This window comes from Pyxicephalus adspersus, chromosome 4, assembly GCF_032062135.1.
Source record: "Pyxicephalus adspersus chromosome 4, UCB_Pads_2.0, whole genome shotgun sequence".
NCBI lineage: Eukaryota > Metazoa > Chordata > Amphibia > Anura > Pyxicephalidae > Pyxicephalus > Pyxicephalus adspersus.
In genome coordinates, this window is record NC_092861.1 from 28,206,566 (window position 1) to 28,229,422 (window position 22,857).

General features: G+C 37.1%; 1 protein-coding gene across 2 annotated transcripts; it reads left to right on the forward strand.

The window, feature by feature from the left end:
• Window positions 1-1,616: 1,616 nt before the first annotated feature.
• LOC140328213 (alpha-1,4-N-acetylglucosaminyltransferase-like) lies at window positions 1,617-9,758 on the forward strand. Of its 2 annotated transcripts, none has more exons than XM_072407624.1 (3): window positions 1,617-1,698; window positions 5,059-5,546; window positions 6,639-9,758. In XM_072407624.1, exons 2-3 carry the CDS (start codon window positions 5,082-5,084, stop codon window positions 7,224-7,226), a joined length of 1,053 nt encoding a protein of 350 aa, XP_072263725.1. In that variant the 5' UTR covers window positions 1,617-1,698; window positions 5,059-5,081; the 3' UTR covers window positions 7,227-9,758. The 2 variants fall into 2 exon arrangements, with proteins under 2 accessions (XP_072263725.1, XP_072263724.1); XM_072407623.1 differs by lacking the exon at window positions 1,617-1,698 and adding an exon at window positions 2,296-2,444.
• Window positions 9,759-22,857: the final 13,099 nt, after the last annotated feature.

Sequence of the window (22,857 nt, forward strand, 5' to 3'; positions counted from 1 at the left end):
CAGGGAGTGCCCATTTCCATATCATCTAACTGGGAAAAGTCAGGCAGGGAGAAGCTGGCATTTCTTTTCATGTATTCAGAAAATGTCAGCGTCAGAACTCAATTCTATGATATCTGGAGTTAACAATTATACACTGATCTCAACCAATCAACTCGTTACACGATCATTGCCAGCTCATTCTGACCAAATCTCCTTGTTACATTATATTATGAAAACACTTGCAATTGTTAGTATGAGAATATATTTTGTTTACTACCAACTGCTTTCTTTCTCATGACCCATCGGGGCATAACAGCCATAACTTTCAGGTCAGGTCACTCCCACCCCAACCTAGCAGGGGAAGGAGTACACAAGATGATCACAAGGCCACAAACCAGACAGTTTATATAGACCCACCTGTACATCAACAACACATGTATTTATTATTACATGTTTTGTTTTGCATTTGACTTGCTAAAAAGCTTAACTCTTAGGTGGCTCGCCAGAAGAATAATCAGAAAGCCTCACCATTCCTGCTACAGTAGATTGATAGATGCTGGCCATCATTCTACTTGGATGAAGGTGGTGGTACAAGACAGCACTCCATAAGGAGACAGTGAGCATCAATTGGCTACAATTCTTTTGTTTAAATCAACAATCCACTATACTGGGTTTACCAGGGATTATTTGTGGTGACAACATTACTTTTTCATATTTAGTCACGTTTATTTTTATGTGATGATTTTGTCAGCACTGCACTTCAAAACCTATAAAGACTACTCTTTATTGTACCAGGGCCACAGAACCCCTGCCCTATTGTATTCACCCTAGAGTAGGGTGATGCTGTTTTCTTTAGGTCTAACAAAGAACAATCCTTGATAATAGTCAACACAGGCAAAGTACATATTTAACCACCTGGGCGTTACACTGATGTCTAGATTTCTGTACCAAAAGCGTTACAGGTTTTCATGAAATTTTTTTTTAAATTGTAGACCTGTAACTTACAGAAATATGTCCGAATAGGGGTCTAGTAGATATAATGAATATAAAAAATGCAGATAGAAACCTATATGCATAGTTGACCCAGAGAAAAGGGAAAAGACTCCTTATAAAACATGGTTCAATTTACTCCAACAGGTGAAAAAACGTTCCTGATACTTTTGGGCAGTCAGATGTTTCCTGATCAACAGACTCTGGTGTTGTTACTTTTAAAACTTGAATACCCAGTTATATTTTGAGCTTTTCCTATAGCAATCTATAGAACTTGATAAAACTACTTCTTGAGGGAGCCTATTCCACATTTTCACAGACCTTACCATGAAGAACTGATTCTTTATGCAGAGATTAAACTTCTCCAGATGCAGAATGCCCTCTGCAGTAACTTGAATTTTGAAGCAACACATGGCACAGGTGGAGGACTGCATGCGGAGTCATAGACAATGGATAAGGACAGAAAGAAGTCAGATTAACTCATCTGCCTCCACTTCTCACACCTGTATAGAAATATGTATTATAGTAATAGTGTACGTAAATAAAGATATAAAAGTAAAGCTGACATGCGGTCAGATACAAGCACATCAATGGTTTCTATGGCCTTATATTGCTTCCATGTACTGCCAGAAGGGGCTGGTCTGGCCAGAACACATACCGGTAATAGCTGTGTCATTCTCTTCCTGAACATACAGTTTAATACTGATTAACAGAGTCTCTTCTATCGAGGTACGTTACTCCTGCATGTATTTAAAATGATTATTTTGTGTGATAGAGTTGACGCATGATTGTAAAGTTTCTGTTTCAAAAGATCTGAGCAGCATTACTGGCAAATGGAGAGGAGTGCATTTCACATGGATATGTAAAGATTAGAAGGGTTCATATTCTGCTATAAATAGTCCGGGTGTGTGCAATACATTCTTCATAAAGACTACACATCTTACTCTGCACTGTCTGTGTTAGTGTTCATCAAAGCATTACCTACAGGTTTTCCTGGACAGTTATATGATCTGTGTTTGGTTGATTTACAGGTACATTTACATTTAGCTGCACATATAGATTTTAGGTTTGGGTGTGGAATATAAGTAAACTTTAGGTTTAATCATTCAGAACTTTATGTGTAAAATTGCTCCGGATGCAGGTACTCAACTTTAAAGTATATTTGTACTGTTGAATTTGCCCTACTTCCTGTATGTTGTTATTGTGCATGTGATCATACATTACATGAATTTACTAATAGCAAGGCTCAGAAGGTAGGGTGTTAGGCTACGTTCACACGTGCAATAATTGCTGACAAACGACTGCATGAATGAGTGCTGTACATACAGCACCGTTCTGCTGTATGGAGAGGGGAGGAGGGAGAATGTTGGAGCCGCACCCTGCTGCACTTCCTTCCCTTCATTTCCATTATGGTTTTTCATTGTCTATAGTCTGTGGATCCACCAAGACAGTTGTTTGGATGATGGACGACAAGCGTGAGTACACACTCATCTGATATCAGCCCTGAGCACCGACCTTATCTTATGAAAACTTAAAGATAATAGATTTGGATTCTAAGCTTCTTGAGAGCAAATGTCAATGGAGTCTGGTGAATGTCAGATTGACTGCTTTATGTACAAACATTCTGTGAATAGTGAGTGAGTAGTAAGGCTTTTAAATGAACAGCAAGTAGGAATAAGCCGAGTAGGTAGATGAAGATGAAGAAGACCATTCCAGAGAGTCGGGGTAGCGCTAGAAAAGTCTTGGAGTCATGCATGTGATGAGGTTATGAAAGAGGAAGTACAGCGCTGCGTAATATGTTGGTGCTATATAAATCCTGTTTAATAATAATAATAATATTTGGAAGAGGGATAAGGGCAGCAACGGGTTTATTTTTCTATCAGGTCAAAGAGTTAGGTGGGACAAAAACTGTGGAGGGATTTGAAGAATCAATAATTGCAATTGAAAATATACAGGTAGTCCCCAAATGAAGTACATCTGACATACGGACGACTCCTAGATATGAACGGGGCTTCCCTACTCACTCGTGTGCAGGACCGAGGCTTGATGGGGGGAGGGGGGGGGCAGTTTGCATGACTTGAGCTGAGCTGTTCTGCAGCCTCTTGTATCTCTTCAATGACAAGACAAACACCGCAGTTGTTTCTTTTTGCATATCAAAGTACAGCTTGCTCCAGGAGTTAATGAATGTCTAGGCTCCATAAAGTTTCTTTTTTTTTATTTTGCTTTGAGGACTTTATACAGTAACTGTGTCTAATAATATGTTGAGACAAACATCTGTCTTAATTACATTTATTAAAATAAGGTACCTGTTCCGATTTACATACAAATTTACCCATTACCCAAGAACAAACCTACAGTTCCTATACCGCATGTAACCCAGGGACTACCTGTGTATACCTTGAAGATTCTCCATCAGAGAGTGTTTAGGTTTTGATACAAATATCAGCACCATATAGATATATAGTAAAGTAAGCAAGTGTGAATCTTTTAGATTTCAAGATATTAGGTATTTTGCAGTACTGTGCTAAGCTTAGCAATTGTAATTTATGTATGTTTTTTTTTAATAACTTTTTCCAATTATACTGCTAGGCAGCCAGTAAAGTTAACATCCCCCGCTGATTACTTTAACTGTCTGTTAGATAGGGCCATGTCTTTCCATGTGCAAGAGATGGCTGGTCTCCTAAAGAGTGATGTTGCCCATCCTCAATTTACTGAAAATCCACAGACTTAACAACAACAGGCTGAGGTTGTTTATCAGTCTTAACATCTTTGTTCAACATTCAAAATTCTCCTCCAATTTAAGACGAAGATTCATTAGGGCTTTTAAGTATCTGCATCTTCAAATGTTTTGGCTTATTATTCAGCAAATAGTATTATTCAGTAGTATCCAGCAAATGATGGCCTTTTATTACACACATTTAATGACAACCCTGACAATACCCATATATCTATTTTCTATTCATGCTGTGTAAATACACAGACACAGAGACTATAGTTCTCACCACCTACTTCCTTAGCAATGTCAGACTTTAGCCAGAGCTTTTACTGATGTTAATGAATTTTCCATTCCACATTCCATCCCGCTGGTTTAAAAAAGGCATAAAGGAGAAGTAAGAAGCAGAAACTTTTCTGTGTATCAATTTGGTTTCATCTTTAGTACCATACTCGTTTGCTTTTTTGCCTTGCTGCTGGGTGGCCTGTCTCTTATCGCTTTCTGTTAGTTCATTATCTAAATATAGAAGGAGCAACAAATACAGATGCAAATAGGATAGAATAGGATAGTTTACCAGCTGAATCCATCACAAGATATAATCTTTCAGGCAGTTATGTTGTATGTAATGTCAGTTTGATGTGTGCATTTATACACACAGACCATGTTACACTGGTGATCTTGTAGCAGTAATGAATAGTGATTTAAAGCTCACTTAAAGGCCAGACTTGTGCTACATCAGTATGTGAGTGTTAAAATTGCTCTGTTTTAAAAATTTGTAGCTACGCCTCAGAAGTGAATGTACAGTGATAGACATGAAATGCTCCCAAAATTAGAAGGTCCATAGAACAGTGTTTCTTGCCTTTAACATGGGGGAACCCTTGAACTAACGTTCAGATCTTTAAGGGTCCCCTACATTAATTGCTATATTAACAGCTCACCGTACAATAGTGTGGTTGTCATTGGGAAGAATGCCTCTTACATTGCTGACCAGTGGGAAGAATATCACCCTTAAAGATAGCCAAAAAAACACAGCATCACTAAGACTAGGTAAGAGAGGGGCAGAGCTAGAACCCAATCAGTTGTCCTGCATTCAAATGTGCTGATAAGGAATATGCTGATAAGAGGACAGAGCAAATTGATTAATCTATCAATAATACAATAATACTCAGATTGACTAACTGAGAATTACAAATCCTACAATTACAAATGAGCAAGTTAAACAGTACCCATGTATGCATCTTACCTGTGGGTATTACTGTTTAATTATCATTTCGATCTATTGTTTTTTGATTGGTATGTCATAGGATTCAATATAAAATTGATACTGTACACCATAAGCACCATTTAATGTTTTTTGTAATATTTTTTTTCTGTAGATTGGACATGGGACTCTGCAACCATGTGGAAAAAACTAAGGAACTTTAAAGTTTTACTGATAACCACTATAGTTCTTCTTGCAGTACTGTGCTTTAGACAGAAAAATCAACAGGCCCAACAAAAACTAGATATTTTAGCATCCATTTCCACCAACATACGATCCCATGGATTGGAAAATGTAACCTATAAACCTATAAAACCATTCACCATTCTCAGGAAAGGAAATGGAATCTTATTTATGGAGACCACAGACAGAATGGAACCACCATCTTTGGTCCTGTGTTCTATTGAATCAGCAGCTCGAATCTACTCAGACAGACCAGTGGTCTTCTTCATGAAAGGACTGTGGGATATCATTACAGAAGAAGATGTGCACAGGGCTCGTAAACACTTTCCAACTCTTTTGCCATACAAAAATATCTACTTCTTTCCATTAAGATTGAAGGAGCTGTTCATGTATACTCCACTTATGCCTTGGTATAAAAAGGTGCGTATTCCTAGGGGAAAGTGGCTGACAGTATTGGAGATGGAATTCCAAGTTGAGCAGTAGAGGAAAAAAAGATTGCTTAATAAATCTACTTTAGATTTATGAAAGCTCTCCATGACAGGAGAAGATAGGCTATCATGGGAGAACCGGAGGGATCCAGCAAACCTGAAATGGACTTCTTAAAAATCATTTACTAAGAGTTGGCAAATGTTTCAAACCTGGTTTCAGTCCATCTCAGGTTGGCTGGATCACCCAAGTTCTCCCATCATAGTCTATCTTCTCCAGTCTTGGATAGGACAAAAATGAGTGAGATATTTTACCAGTATAAAAAATAGAATTTCTACCCATCTAGATCTAGATTGGCATAACCCTGCCTCCAGCTAAGGCAGGATGACATGACATATATAGGTATACAATGGTGTATTTTATCTAGTTTGCCTATTGGACATCGGAATAGCTATTGGACATCAGAATACCTCCTATCAGCATGCAATACATGCACCACACCTTATTGGGTTCCAGTTTTGCCCCTCTCTTACCTAGTCTGAGTGATGCTGTATAGAAAACTACAGGATTAAAAGTACAGGTAGTCCCTGAGTTAAGGACATCCGACATACGGACAACTCCTAGATATGATCGGGCTTCCCTGCTCACTCGTCTGCAGGACAAAGACTTGATAGGGGGAGGGTGGGTGGTTTGCATGACTTACAGAAGAAATCTTTTGATAAACATAGCTGAGGTTGTGGGTGATCTTAAGGACTGAGCTCTTCTGCAAGCTCTTGTAACTTTTTAATGACCTAAACAAACTCTGCAGTTGTTTCTTTTTGCATATCAAAGCACAGCTAGCTCCAGAACTTAATGAATGTCCAGGCTCCATAAAGTTTTTATTTTTTGCATTGTTTGTGATTAACTCACAGTGAGGATTTTATACAGTAACTGACACCACGATGCCTAATAATATGTTGAGACAAACATCTGTCCTAATCGCATTTAATAAAATAATGTACCTGTTCCGACTTACATACAAATTCAACTTAACAACAAACCTACAGTCCTACAGCAGCTTTTCATTGCTTTTCTATACATTTTCAGGTAAACCCCAAAAAAGAAAAGTACTGGTCCCATGTTATTTCAGATGCCTGCAGGTTTGCCATGATGTGGAAACATGGAGGAATTTATATGGATACAGATGTAATTTCCATTCATCCAATACCTAAGGATCATTTTGCAGCAGCTGAATCCTCCAGAATTACCAGTAGTAGTGTTTTTGGGCTTTCACCATTTCATAATGTGACCTGGGAGTTTATGGAAAACTTTGTAGAGGAATACAAAGGATGGATATGGGGTCATCAAGGACCAGGAGTGTTCACACGTGTTATAAAAAAATTATGTGGAGAGATAGTATTTTCGTTTTTGGTGGACAACACATGTGTTAATTTAACCTACTTTCATCCTCATCGTTTCTACCCAATTTTATATACATCCTGGGAACAATATTTTGAAGTTTGGAAATACCCTCCAACTTTTACAGAATCATTTGGCTTACATTTATGGAATTATAAAAACAAAAAAGGTATAACTATGGTTCCTGGAAGTAATACATTAGTGGAAAACCTGTATAAAAAATACTGCCCTTTCACATATGGAGCAATTGTAAAGAATAAAACCCTTTACCATTAGAAAAAATCTATTGGGTGTACACAAAGAAGACATACAAGTATCTTTATGCTGCCATCATGAAAAATGAGAGTGTCTGTGTGAAAGGCTCCCCTCACACTTCTGATACTTACCTGGTCAGAAGACCCAGAATAGTACTACTTGGGGGTTGGGCAGTGAGAGAAGGGACAGTCTCTCTATCTTGGTTATGTTACAGCACTAGGGCTCATCAATTGGCTGCACTCTCATATACAAAAGAAGAAATGACTCCCCACCCCAGGAAGTACTAAATACTGAAGTAGGATAGAAGCATTGGCAAGGGGAGGTTAAAGGGATGCCCATTCCAGAGACACTGTTATTTTTGTCTTGCATGGCCAATGTCATTAGGCACAATTATTATAGTGCAAGCCCCAAATCAAGCAATTGTCATCCAACAAATGTTGAAGTTATTAACTTTTAATTTATTTTGCCACAAATAAATATACTGAAAGTTGCACTTCTAGATGTATCAGATTGCTTCATCAGCCATTAAAAAACATAGTTCCAATTTCCAGCTACATCTCGCCAGGGACAAAGTAATAACATAGTGGCAATTGGCTGGAACTACAGTGTACAGAGGGGGTGCAGATATCTGAAACTTATGTAAGCAAGACAAATGCTGAACATTATTCAACTAGTGTAGCTCTGGAAAAGCGCAAAAACAGGTGGCATGAGTGGAAGGATAGATGGTACTTTTACTGTTTTTTTTTAGGTTTGGAACTTGGTAAAGTTTTTGCCATAACAAATATTTATCTGAAACTTTACTCCCAATGCAATTTTTCTACTTTAGAGTGGGAATTAGTAGTAATAAAAACTTGGCTGCAAATACTGTTTTTGTTTTGTTTTTTACAAGACCAACAAAAATGGGCACAAAGAGCCTTAACGAATCAGTGCCATGTTCAAAGTGGAGTAAAAACACATTTTGGCTTTAAATACACTTTAAATCTGTAACAAATGTTGTGCTTTTTGTAAACTCATATCAACATTTCACACTTATATCTCATCCCTGTCCAATAATGATAAATATCATATTTCCTATGAAAGCCTCCTATAATAACCCCCATTTTGGACAACTCCACACTGATGGCCACCAATGTAAATCACAAACATCAAAAATATTAAAACTTAATACAGAAACACTATCAACAGTACACAGACACTCAGTATAGCTCAGCCTAAAGCCCAGCGAAATCAAAAAACATATAGCTTAATATGTATCATTTATTTTTCAATAATTGTTACAACCTGGTAATCAACTAATTTTTTATAAACATTCATACAAATGTATGAATGTATGTGTGTATTTTGTTAAGAGAAGATATATAAGAATATGCTACATAAGAATATGCTTGCAACTTTTAAAAAATTAAAATGTGGGATTACCGCTGGAAAATGCCCAAAAAGGCGGGAACACGTGGGTAAATGCTTCCATTGATTTCAATGGGGCATTTTCCTGAGTTTTCCTGCATTTAAATACACTTGAAACGCGTAAAAATCTGGTTAAACTGCTGGAAAACACAGAAAAACATGGGAAAATGCGGTATAGATGTTTTCCAGCGTTTTAAAGACAAGCTATAGAACGCTAATAAAAGTGCATAGAAACACATAAAAACGCATATAAACGCAGTAGGAACGTTTCCATGCGTTTTTAAAACCAGCCTTAAATCACCCACAACCTCAGTATACCTTGTATACCCACAACCTTGTATATACAGTGGTGCCTTGGTATAAGTCCTTAATCCGTTCCAGATCCTTGGACTTATACCAAACAGGACTTATACCAAATAAATTTTTCCCATAAGAAATAAAAGGAAAATGATTAATCTGTTCCCATGAAAAAAAATCCTATTGTTATTGGCATATTACACATTGATGGGGCTGTATAGAATAATTTAAACACTACTTAATACTAAAGTACATAAATACAAAAGCAATTAGATGAAAAAAATGAAAATTTAACCTCTTTGCTGAGAATAGGCGAGTGCCTACTAGGATGGTGGTGAGAAGGGAGGAGGAGGAGATGTTATGTAATTCACAGAGAGTTATAGTGTGAGTTGTTCACTGAATGGTAGCAACTGGCGTACTGGCGTACTGACGCTCGTGGCTTTGTCTTGAGAGAGGTAAATAAGGGTAGCATGCGGTGTTATGACTCATTTTGACCCATACAAGTTCTAGCACAAAGGTTGTATACCAAGCAATATTTTTCGTGTCCAAACAGGGCTTATACCAAGTTGGACTTATTCCAGAGCGGACTTATACCGAGGTACCACTGTATAGTGATGAGATGGAAAGCATATGTTTATATAGTAAGGTTCAGGAATTGAAGCATAGACATGTGATAATGTAAATCAATATTAAAGTTTATGAAAATGTAAGGTTATCGCCAGTATCTCGGCCGTTCTTCAAAATAAGTGTAAATGTGCTCATCTGACCAGGGGGCTGTATCTTTTTTTACTCAGACTGTGGTACAATCTGTAATTAGCATATATAAAATAATAAAAATATTAGCAACATAAACTGTCATTGCTGGTGGTCTAATGAAATGGTATTTGCCTGGCTGTTATCCAAATTCCTGTGTTTAGTATTTTCTGAGCCAGTGACCACAGAACAATCAGACCTAACAAGCATAGTAATTTCAGATGTATCCTTATTTGCATGTTGGGAAAGTAAATTATTAGACTAAACTGGTAAATCAAACAGCCATTTGTTTCAGTTGTCAGACTCCCTAAAAGCATGAAATATTTAACTATAATGCTGAAGATAGAGGCTGGTTTTCTTTTTCAAAGCTTGGTGCTACCTTGTGGCCTGTATACAGAATGCAGTTCTTAATAAATACAACTAGAAAGGCAATACTTTCAATGATGGAACAGTTTAAAAAAACTCATAAAACTATTAAGAAAATTTGCTTCAGCAGGTGCTAACAGATTTTGATTTGCTGTAGCTCTACATGGTTACAGAGTCCTGTACAGATAGCTGTAATGACCTGATAGTAATTCAAATCCTGGCATTTTTTTGTTTGGTTAGAGTTCCACTCTCATTTGCAAAACACTTTTCAGAATGCAAAAAAAAAAAAAAAAATTACAGGTTATTTATTTTGTAGAGTTTTTTTACCTACTTGCAGATCTTACTAATAGACACTAAAAGGAAGTAAAATTAGACAGAAGTTTTAACAGGAGTAATACATAGTAATAAATAATTATTGATCAGATTATTTGAAATGGAATTGAATTGTCCACCATATAGGATGAATCTATTTCATTATAAATCATCAGTTACATGCCAAAATGATGCACAGGAGTTACATCATATTCGGCAAACAGCTTTATTTTCCCAATGCAGCCTTTCTTTGTATATTTACAATATGGTAATGTGCAGTTGTAATGTACCGTAATTCCATGCGTGCATTAGGCATCCTATTTAAATGAATGCACCATTAAACTGCACAATCTGTATAAAAGAACCTAAATCCTAAAGTGGAACTCTAGTCAACAATAAACAATAAAAATGAATAGCATAATAAATTTAGAGATAGCAAAGCCAGCATTTGCTATGATTTTAATCTTCAATTTCAAGATTTATCCTGCAGTACATTTTTTCTGCTGATAGATGTCCTCAGTCTTAAGGCCAGCATTATTCAACATACTTCTTTTGGGCCCAGATTTTCTTGGATCTATCACAGATCAAAAATTGTTCAGTGAAATGAGCAGCATAGTGATGAACGTATCTCTCTGTTTTCTCCTTCTTTCTAAATGCTTGTTGATTTTTTCTTCCTTTCCACATGTTTCTTTTACTGTCCAGTCCTGAATGGAAGGGGCTGATACCAGATCACATTTAAGTACTTTCATGCTGTGTTTGCCCACAAAGGATTGCATGCAGAAGATTGTGTTAGGTCATGTCTATATAGGTAATTATTCTTTGCTGAAATACTAGCATAACCTTTAAAATGTTTACCAGTGTGGAATCAATGAAATCAGAAAATGTGCAGGATTGCTCGTGTGCATGCTCATTTGTCAGCACGTGCTTATAAGAGAATGTACAGAACTGCTTGTATGCATGCTCATTTATCACAGCATACCTGTAGGAGAATGCACAGAACTGTTTGTGTGCATGCTCATTTGTCACAGCATGCTTGCAAGAGAATGTACTGAACTGGGCAGCACGGTTGTTTAGAGGTATGGAGGAGCCAGAAGGCCTCCGCCAGTCTCGCAAAAATTTCCTCAAACTTCTAATGGGTCCATGAAATTTCAGCCAACTGATATCGCGGACCCATTAGAAGTTTGAGGAAATTACAGGATGATTCCCACAGCTGCATTCATTCATGAGCACAGCCGCGGGACTGAAATGAGGAGTACCGCGGCTGTGCTCATCAATGAATGCAGTGGTGGGAATCATCCTGTCAGTGTGCAATACCCGACTATGGCAGGGACATTAGATTGTGAGCCCCTTAGGGGGACAGTTAGTGACATGACTATGGACTATGGCGTGATATGTCGGCGCTTTATAAATACTGTGTAATAACAATAATAACTGCTTGTGTGCATGCAGTGGTCATCCGTTTCTCCTGTGCCTGACCTGACCAGTTATCTTGGGTTGTTCATTAAGACTCTGATTTCGTTTCTGGGCTGCTTTTTGAAATACCTCAGTTTTTTTTTTTTCACTTGTATTCTGACTCCCTTATCTGGCTCTGCTTCTGCTATCCTTTTGTATTGTGCCTGCCAGAAAGCTACTGACCTCAGCCTGTCATCTAACTCTGCTTCTGCATTCCATAATGTACTTTGCTAGCCATCAAGCTGCATTCCTCAGCCTATTTGTGACCCATGTTTGCTCTCTGACTTCTTTCTTGGCCTTGGCGACCTGTGACTACACTCACTCATCAGCACTCATGCACCTCTGGTGCAACCATGAATCTGTTTCCATTACTAGGTTCATCCAGGGAAGAGAGGCTTCTCTCATCTTCATGGTCATCCACCATGTAAGTGATACAGACACCACAGTAGTACCTTGGCATCTGAAGTATAGAGGTTGAGCAGTGTTCTGCCTACCTTGTAAATATAAATCCTGGGGGTACCTTTTGTTAGACTCAATAGGATAGATGAAAAAAAGTTTCTAAGTGTAACAACCATGAACAAGAGTGCTAAATCAATATCAAAATGGGAAGAACTGACCTCCATTTTTTCACTCCCAAAAAAATTTTTCACACTAGAAAAAAAATGATCTAACCTAGAATGACTAATCAGTACTTATCCCTAATTCATGTGTTAAAAAATAACTGACAATTAGTTGCGTTGTTGGAACATTTGTGTATATGCAGTGTATAGGTGTACACACTGTCTGCGTGTACTTACAGTATATGTGCACTTAAAATAAAGCAGTATATGAGCATACACAGGATTCTGGCCTCATACTCCTAAATGAACAAATTCAATAGAAGATGAACAAAGGGGAAAGGTCCGACTAAAAGAAAGAAAAAGAAGATTGTGCTATCTGGTGTTTATGGTATGTTTTTTATATATCTTTTTGGGGCTGTAGGATATAATATTTTTCTATCCTTTATGCTATTAATAAGTTTACGCTTCCCACTTCCTACAGTGAAATATCAGCGTGTGAGGGTTACCTAACCTAGCTTAGTAAATTAGATGGAGCTCTGCTGGCTTCAACTATTCTATTTTGTGCAAGAAAAATCGTATTTTTTATTGCACCCCATTGGGTGTTCTTGCAAAGTGGACTATCATCTCTTTCACTGAGCCAAGTGAATTGTCCCTTGCAAGGTGATAATTTACAATGGAAAGTGAACAGACTTAATTCAACTAATATCAATATCAACCCCGTTGTGTGCAAACTGTATGCTGGAGTCAATTAAAGACTGTCTTCATCTTCATTTTTTCATCAAATATTTTAGGGTACTTTTATTAGGGGAATTAAAATAGCATCTAATTAGGAAATCATTGTATACATTGTTTTGACACTTTCTATATTTTTTCTTTAAAAAACTGGAGTCATGTAAATTTTATAATATACCCACAAGATGTCACTGTCGACCACAAAATTATCTAAAAGCGGGTTTATGAGGACCATACACAAGTACAGAGTGTTCAACTATAATTTGGCATTTACCAAAAACATCACCTACACACTGAATAATGAATGCGATATTGATAAAATTAACTCACCTTGAATTGTGCAGCTTTATTAGTAACACTGTTTCATTGGATTGATTCATGAAGTTCAATAATACAACAAATCTAGTTTATTTTAATTGACGTCTGTGGCTGCAATATTTAATTGTTAATTGTAGAGCCCTTGAACATAGTATTGTCAATAGCATTAGTTCAGTCTCACTACACAGTGGGAAGATGTGCCTTTTTTGGAAATCAGTTAAAATTTTGACAACAATACAGTTTTAAATGAAAATGTCTACCTCATTTAATCCACAAGGCAGTGCTGATGCTAAAGTGTATACATTTACAATGAATGCATCTAACATTAACATTCATTCATAAACTGGTGCAATGTTTATGTATATAGTTAAGATTGACAGGTAGAACAAGCTGTATTACTGTAAATGTATTAGGTTTGGCATCAGAACCACATAACAGAGTCATAAAGATTGACAGCTGCTTTAACAACCCTGACATAGTGCCATAGTTTTAACTCAGCTCCGGTTTACAGTTAAGCATAATATATATATATATATATATATATATATATATATAAATATTATAATATATTTACTTATGGTATGTCACATGGTCACATAGGTCCACCAGAAATGTATTTGAAAATACTACATTGAAAGGCTTTTCATTCAATGGCTTTGCATACAAGGCATTGATGCAAATTCAATAAAACACAAATTCTAATCTAAACAACAAAATGTGAGCAATAGGCAATTTAGTTCATTCATACTAAAACTGGTTAGAGAACTAGGTCCTGTGTCCTGCCACATTAACATGGCTGGCTCATCTCCAAACATAGAGCTTTTTTTGCTCCTTTAAGCGGAGAAACAATATGGGGCAGGTAAATTACTACCTTTTTGAAAATCAAAAGTGTATTATGTACTTAAATGCTTCATCATGAAGAAAGTGCTGTATTAAAATCATCTTTAAAAACTTTTTCTCATGTCACTGGCACCTGACCAAAATGAATTCAGAAGCCACCTGACCCCAAAAATGTTCTGCACAATTGTAAAGAATATTGTTTATAATTTATATTTTATAATTTAAATTTGTAAACAATCACATAATCTTCCCCTAACGCTAGAGAGAATACACTTTCATCAGTAAAGCTGGGTAAACCAGCAAGCGTGGAATTTTTTTTTTTTTTGCTATTTTCTAGCATTCCAAGTTTGCTGGATCACCCAGCTTCACTGATGAATGTGTATCCTCTCCAGCCTTGGAGAACTTAAATAAATCAGGTCTATTGTGTCTGTTCCCTCTGTATAAGAACAATCAGGTATGGTCAGTATGGAGGCACCCTCAGCACCCTCGCCATGCAGCCTTAGGATCCTAGTTTCCAGTCATGGTAGGGTGATTGGCTTTCTCCAGAACTGGTCTTGGACTATTGTAGGGACATTAAAACTAAAAGTTAATGTGAGCACTTTTGAAGAATAGTTATTGATATGACAATAGACTCTGCAACACGCTGCGTAATATTTTAGTGCTGTATAAATACATTATAATAGTAATACTTTAATGCCACAATACCAACAAATCTGCTCAAGGAATGGGCACACATTCTGAGTACTCTTCTATCACACTGCCATAAAGGCATGACAACTAGTTTAGAAGTTGTTATTACATGCTTTTTCAAAAAGCCAAATACTCTATTCTAAAAATATGAGAAGCCAGTCACAGTTCTACTGAATGCCCTGAATGAAGATAAAAACTGTTATTTTTCTCAGTGAAGTCAGAACACTGTCGTTTACAAGCTAACAACCAAGCTATTCCCGTCAACTTTTTTTTCACCTGATAAAGCAAACATTTTTTTATCAAACAACAAAATATTGTAAACAAGAAGATAAAGTATCTAAAGATGTAAAATATTAGCAGGTAACCTCAGTACACATCTTCTACAATTCTACAATTCTTTCCATCGACAAATGACTGCACGATGCATGAATGAGTGCTGTACATAGGGAGAGAGAACGATGGAGAGGCAACCCGCTGCATTTTCTCCCTCTTCACTTCCATTATGATCGTTCGTCGTCCATCGTCCATGGATCCGCTAGAATGGTCGTTCGGACGATGGGCAAGGAGCACTGTACACATGCAAGATTCTCGTACGATATCAGCCCTGAGCCGATTATTGGACCAAAACTATTGTATGTGTGTACATAGCCTTAGAATTGTTGTGATAGGCCCACTTTAACCTGTTCAATATTATCTTTACCGGTTGCATTGTTTTAGAGCATTTTTGTGAATTATGCTATCCTGATAGGTAAAAAAAAAAAAACAAATGACCCTCAACAAAACTAAGCACACAAAAAAGAATAACAGTACTAAATTGTTTTTTTTTTTTTTAAAAACAGTAAACCAGCCAACATTTTCCTTAATCTATAGTTCTTCAGTGTGATGCTGCCCATAAGCAATTTCACAAACCAAAAGCTTTGCTTAATGGGTTTATGTCAGAAAATTATGTAAATTCAGGAATTCGGATTTTTTTTTTTAGTTCTTGAAAATTACTGTTTCTAAAGTGTAATAAGGATTTTTTCAGTGCTTAATCTTAGTAATCGCAATAAAATAATAAAATGTTTTCAATTTATTGTATATTACTTTTCTTACACATACATAATAACCAATCAACAAACAATCCAAATATTATTCTGGTGGTAATTATTATGCTTTTACAGTTCTTGACGTGTTTAACCTGTAGGCTTCATCAGAAGGACACAACGTTTTTAACATTTGATATATATATTTGTTGGAATGTTTCAAGTCACTAATCAAACTTGTTCAATGTCTAATGTATGTTTGAAAGAATGGTTATTTATAATAAAAACCATATAAGAAAGGCTTCATGATGCAGTTGAGACTATTTTGACCTCTTTCAACCATATAGCCACCTTTTAAGATTTCACTAGGGTGTACATGATAGAATAATAAAGTGTCACCTTTTGCTGTATATCTTCTGGACAGGACCCAAAAGATACCTTTCTAATTGAAAGTGTTATTTCACCAAGGTCACATACTCACCGCTTCCTTGACTCCTATATCATTCTTCTTGAAAATTAGTTAAGATTTATTTAAATGTTGTCATTGTATTTGCTATTTTAAGGCCAATTATTCTGGTCTGCCAGCTGGTGTCTACCTACACATTAAATAAAGAATGCTGTTATTTGTGTCCTGAGTTTTCCTCACCTTTCTCCACTCTGTCAAAAATGTAAGAACGATTTTTTGTTTTTAGTGTTACTTTAAATGTGTTTAGGATGACAAAACTTGGTCCTTGGTCCAGCCAAATAAAAAAATGGCTTACTTCAGCTTTAAGTCCCACAGGTAAGTACATAAAGTCTGTAAAGTCTGTAGTCCCTCAACATGGGCTGCCCAGTCTTGCTCTCACTAGCATTACGGCCTGCATTCAGGCTCAGACTGCGACACCCACCAGGCTATTGGTCCCACTGACTCAGACTGGGAGACCTCCTTGGCTCTTCCAGCCCACAGGCTACACACAGCCTCACCACCTGGCCTCAGGCTACTACTTTCCCCTAATACAAAGGTAGGTGCCTTTTTATTAATGACCAGGTACACCAGAGGCATCCCTAATTTCTGGTCTGGAAAAAGGTAGGTGTAACTGGCCCACCCATTCCTTCCAGAGCAGTCCGGGCCTGGATCCTAAATAAAAAAAGGGAAATTCTGTAGCACAACATTTAAATCCAAATTTATCCAGGCCCTTCAATCAAATTTCCTTGTCAAATTCAAATAGATCATGCCAAATACCATGTAAATTTGGCATCCAATATTTAATCCCATCACAAGCTATATTCACAAATTCCAAAGCATATATTCCAGACAAAACCTTAAATGTCCAAGTTGCATTTAAAGTCCAAAATCAAATCATTTTCAGATGTCACACAAAGAGTGTTTTTTCATTGGTTGACTGAAATCACCCTAGTCATAACCAACATGCAGAAAGCAAATTCCTAGCGAGAGAGCTCAATCCAACACTTTCCATCCACAAGTACAATATCTTTCAAGCTAGGCTCCAGATTTTCAATGCAATACTCCTTACACCCAAGTCCCCCCGGCTGTATTTTATTTTATGTATTTATTGTTTATTAGTCACCTACTAATATCTTTTGGTTGATCAAACTAAGTTGCAGAGTCTTCTTCAGCTTTTATACAATCTAGGAAATAATTAATCGACTTCACTTTCTGCATTGTTACACACTGAATGTAGGGCTTTTGGCAATGCCCCTTCAGTGACACCTTTGACTTAGAGTAATTCCTCAGCCTTTGGATTAAAATATTTCGGCATCAAAAGTTTGGCTTCTGACTTTCCCTCCACAGTGCCACTCATATTTCAAAAATCCCCATTTTATAGAGATTCTTTTTTAACTGCCCTTCCAGGCATGCCTATGATTCCTTGCACTTACAGTTGAAGTCAGAATTGCATACTCACTAATAAACCTCACCACAGATTTTATACTAGTAAACTATAAATTCTAATAAAAAACACCCCCACATATAGGGCCTGATTTATAAAAGCTCTCTAAGGCTGGGGAGGATACAATTTATTCAGTGAAGCCTGCTGTAAAACCTGGAATGGTTCTGGTCCAGAATTCAAAACTTTGCTAACAAATAGCAAATGACTTTAAAGAAACCCATTTCAGGTTTGCTGGTTCACCCAGGTTCAATGATGAAAGTGTATCTTCTCCAGCCTTGGAGATCCTTTTTTATTCAGTCCCATAGACTTATCTGCCATGCAGCAAGAAAGGTAGGCCTGCAGCAAAGAAGAAAAGAATAATAAACGGAGGGTTACACTGGTGGAAGGAAGGGTCAATGTGAGGTCTTGAAGAGATGGGTTAGGGGGCAGTGTTCTGGGGAGGAGCCAAAAAGGGGAAAGGTATAAGGGTAGGGGGACAGAAGGAGATAGACATTTCCAGTTCAGGAAAAATATTTCCTGTCCACCCATCCTCCAAAGGGTGTTAGTTTAAGGGAGGGAGAGGTAATGTGTGTGTGCCTGGGGGCAGTCGGAGGTCTTGGAGGGCAAGGGTCTTGGCCAAGGTTTATTGTGGGTAGGGTGAACCATTATGGTATGATCCACCTTAAGTGTGTTCAGAGGTGTTGGTTGGTAGTTGGCAAGTATGGCTATGGTCCCTGAGGCAGTGCTGGGAAGCTAGGGGCCATTGTAGTGTTGCTGGCTGGGAGTAAATAAGTTGGTAGTTTACGGACCTTACTGTTTCAGGATTTGCAGCTAAGTGGGAATACTAGCTAAAAAGGGGTTTGTTATTGTTTACAGGGGGGAGTGTAAATTTGTTTATATTTGTAATATTGTTCTTTGGGATTTTGATGTCATTCGTAATTTGTCATAGTTGTTTCTAAGTTACACTGTTGTTGTTATTTATTATTCGCTTAAATAAACACTTGCAGACAGTCCAAAAGGTATTATGAGAATAAAAGGGGCTGAGGATCGCTGAAGTAAGTGATGGGGGGGGGGGGCAGGTCTTATCTACCTGAGTCATGCCCAGGGAGTGTCTAATTAATGTACTGTTCTAGCACTGTCTGTTGCAAATTCAATGTAATTCTTTTATTCAGAACATGCTGGCTTTATCTACATATTTTGATACCAAAACATTTTTCTAATGTGGCATATAAACAGTGAACCAATATGTATAAAAACAATAACTGATTTTACAAAAAGTTCAAAGATTATTTTTGATTGTCACCCACACAAACACTTTCTTATAAAACACAGAGTAACAGTTTCAGCGTTTTACAATTTCAGAGTTTTCTCTGACCTTATGTCCTAGAAGCTTGTGACAGATTAGATTTAAAAGGCATTTTAGATGGAGTGTGGGACCGGCTATCGGATTCAGTACAGTCAGCACAAAAGCATAGCCGATTGTTTGCTTGATTTGGTGGATTCCTAAGGCTCTGTATATCCACTTTGCAGGCTAACAGACTTCATTATAGGTAAAAGCATTTGAAGTGCAAAATGCCAGCTAGTCTTTCCTTATTCCATGGCACAAAGTGTATATAAAAATAGTGAATGCTGTTAATGTATACTAAACTGTGTCTATGATTGTTTTTTTTTTTTTTCTGTTGTTTATAATTTCTTTGCTGTATATGTCCACTGTATTGTCTTGGAAAATTTCAATAAAAAATTATATTAAAAAAAAAAAAAAAAAATAGTGAATGGATTTTTTTTTGTTTGCGAATGGCCAACTCAGCTTTACACTATTTGATCTGAGGAAAAGAGGGTGGTGGGGTTGCCTATGGGTTAGTTATATGACATGAAGACTGTAAAGGTGACAGCAGTAATTTCTGTTTTCAACCTCTACATGATATGCAAAAGCAAGAATTCAATATTTTGTGGATACTTTTCTGATTTGGTCTCCGTGTGTGTCCCATAGGATATTGAATCTGCTAGGAATTTGCTTTGAAATCAAACAGGGACAACCTAGTCATAATTGGCTGATGCTGTTTTTTTTTTACCTTGGACTGAATGGCTCAATATTCTGAATAGCCAAAAAAGCAATTCCAAACACTTGTTTTTAAACAAAATACTGTTTTTACTTTTTTTATCATTTATTATTAAGTGTTGATAACTTCCTCTAGCTTTTTTGCAATGACTTTCTCTGATCTATATGTATTACAACAATGGCTTTATGACATTTCCCATGGTGGGTTTCCTGCTGGTTACAAAAGTAAACCATTCATCCAAATTGTGTTTTATGCAGCATTTTGTGGTCTCCACACAGTACTGTTTTTTGCTGTTTGTGTACATCATTTTATAGAAAATGATGGCCTAGAGGCATTCCTCAACAGCCTTTATATTGCTAAAAATGTCTGCTTCCTTGCTTCCTACAGTATGTATATATATATATATATATATATATATATCGCCATTTTAGGTAGGTAGGAGGCTAAGTGCACCATTGTGTTGTATCTAGAACTTTAATACCCAAAGAGTGGCATCTGTGGAGGACTGACGGAGGTCCATGAGCCCACAAAGCAGGACAGGGAACACAATGGAAGTCAGAGAGTCCAGGGTCAGATGCCACGCTTTCCATGAGTATGTAGTATAGGAGGATCCAGCGGAGGCAAGTCCAGAAACAGAGCCAAGAGTTATACACAGGTATCAGCCCGCCAAACAAGGTATGCAAGGGTTGAGGCAAGCAGAGTCAGGTTTAAAAGCCAAGGTCAGTCCAGGCAGCAAATATCTCAAGTCCAGAAAACAAGCACAGTAAGCAACAGGTAATCGAACAGAATATCACAACCCCAGTAGATTAGACCAGCTAGGCATTACAATAGGCAACTGGTGTCTGGGAGATAATAAGCTCTAAAAGACCAGCAGCCAATGGCCAGGAACAAATGCATTCATTGGCTGCAAAGTGGACATCCCAGCAAATTCACCCCAAGGCCAGGCCATGCAATTCTCAAAGAAATTGCAATGGGAGCTCTATTTTTGAGTCAACAGGCCTCAGTTAACATGTTAAATATTGTTGGCTACCACGAAAGCTATTCTGAAAGAATGGATAATGCAGGGTCCCCCCACCCCATAAAAGAACAGGGAGACCCTCCTCAAATTAATGTCCATAGACAAACGTAATACTTTGCGCAATACGGATCAGTACCCCAGGCATTTTTTTTAAACCTGGTCATCGTTTATATTGACAGAGTTACCAAGGGATCAGTTGGTAGATCTGATGTCTCTATTGAAACATACCTCATGGTATGATACTGAAAAACTAAATGGTACTTTGGCATCTTTGGATGTGCTTTCCTAAGGGGCATTGGGCATACTAATAATAGTAATTCAACCCAGCTATGGTCTCATGCCTCCACATCATAATATATGCTTTAGGGTGTTCCTCCTCTGTATACCATAACCAATATGTATCAGGAACAATGTGAGTTACTGGCATTGTTTCAATATTCCATGGGCTATGTTTGTTTGTTTGATTTTATATGTTTGATTGTCTGTCTTTTTTTTCCCAACTTTAAAACTTCAAATTTTAACTATGAAACTGTACCTTAAAGTGCAATACACTGTGACTGTATCCTTTTATTATTGTTGTAATAGGCAAATAGAGATATGCAACAAAAAAGACATGTTAAATGTTAAAGTTCATGACAATACAAATAGAAAATAATAGAAGTATGGCCTATTTGGAAGGGTTGTCAGGAGAAAGCTTCTTCTCTCTAAAAAGATCATGGCAGCATGGCTTAGGTTTGCAAAGTTACAATGAACAAGCCACAAAAGTTATAGAGCAATATCCTTTCGACAGACAAATTCAAAGTGGAGATATTTGGTTATAATACACAGTACCCCATTTGGCAAAAACCAAACACAGTGGACCTGGTTTATTAAAGCTCTCCAAGACTGAAGAAGTTAGACTTTACCCCAGGATTGAAAACATTTACCAACAAAATGAACATTACTTTTAGGAAATTCATTTCAGGTCTGCTGGATTACCCAGGTTCAGCCATGAAAGTCTATCTTCTCCGATCTTGGAGAGCTTTATTACAGCAGGCCCAGTATATCAGCACATATTTATATTTTTCTCTTGTTTAACTGCACCAAAAAGACCTCTTTATATCTGTATATGTGTGTATTACAACAAGGGTATCTAAGCTTGGGGTTTATATCTGTCATCCTGACAGTTTTATTTTACCTTCCCTTGCTCCTAGCTACAATAATTAGTCACACAGTAAAGCATATATTTTATTTACAGCACCTTGTAGCATGCTTCTTTATGTATCAGCCTATGTTTCACATTTGAATGTGTTAAAGAATATTTAAAATTTCAGAAAATTACATTTTCCCTGGCACAATAGTGTGAATTATGATAATGGCAGCCAGCCACATAATGATCTGAGGATTTGTAGCATGTTTAGAATGCGAGCATCAATTATAATCAGGTTTAGCATTCCACACAAAGTATTCTTGCATTAGAGCGTAATGCCCATCTTGCAAACATTCACTTGCTTTACATTTCAGAGGGGAATTTCAAGACAGACATTTACAACTCTAGCTTCTGTTCAGCCTTTCCCTGAATACATTGCAAAGAAGAGACTTATTTTAATTCATCCACTTTTCCTGTTTAGTGTATACCAGCAAACACAACAAAGAAAGGGAAAGATTGTTTAAGAAATGAATAATAAACTTGCAATGACAGAAAAACATTCACTAACAATATAGACCCCCACTAAAAATGCTTGTTCCTTCCTAATTTGATCCTCAGTTTTCTCTACTTTCTGGATCTTATGTCTGAACCAAGAAATAAGTTGTATATTGTATTTGGTTAAATTTAAATAAACCCTATAATAAAGGAAATAGGGTGACATTATTGATCTCCTTCTGATCATATTAGTTGCCTGGACAGGTCTAGTTTCAATGCTTTGTCAGTTACCTGACTCAAAACTAGAAAGTAGGTCAATACTAGCAGCCTCATGGT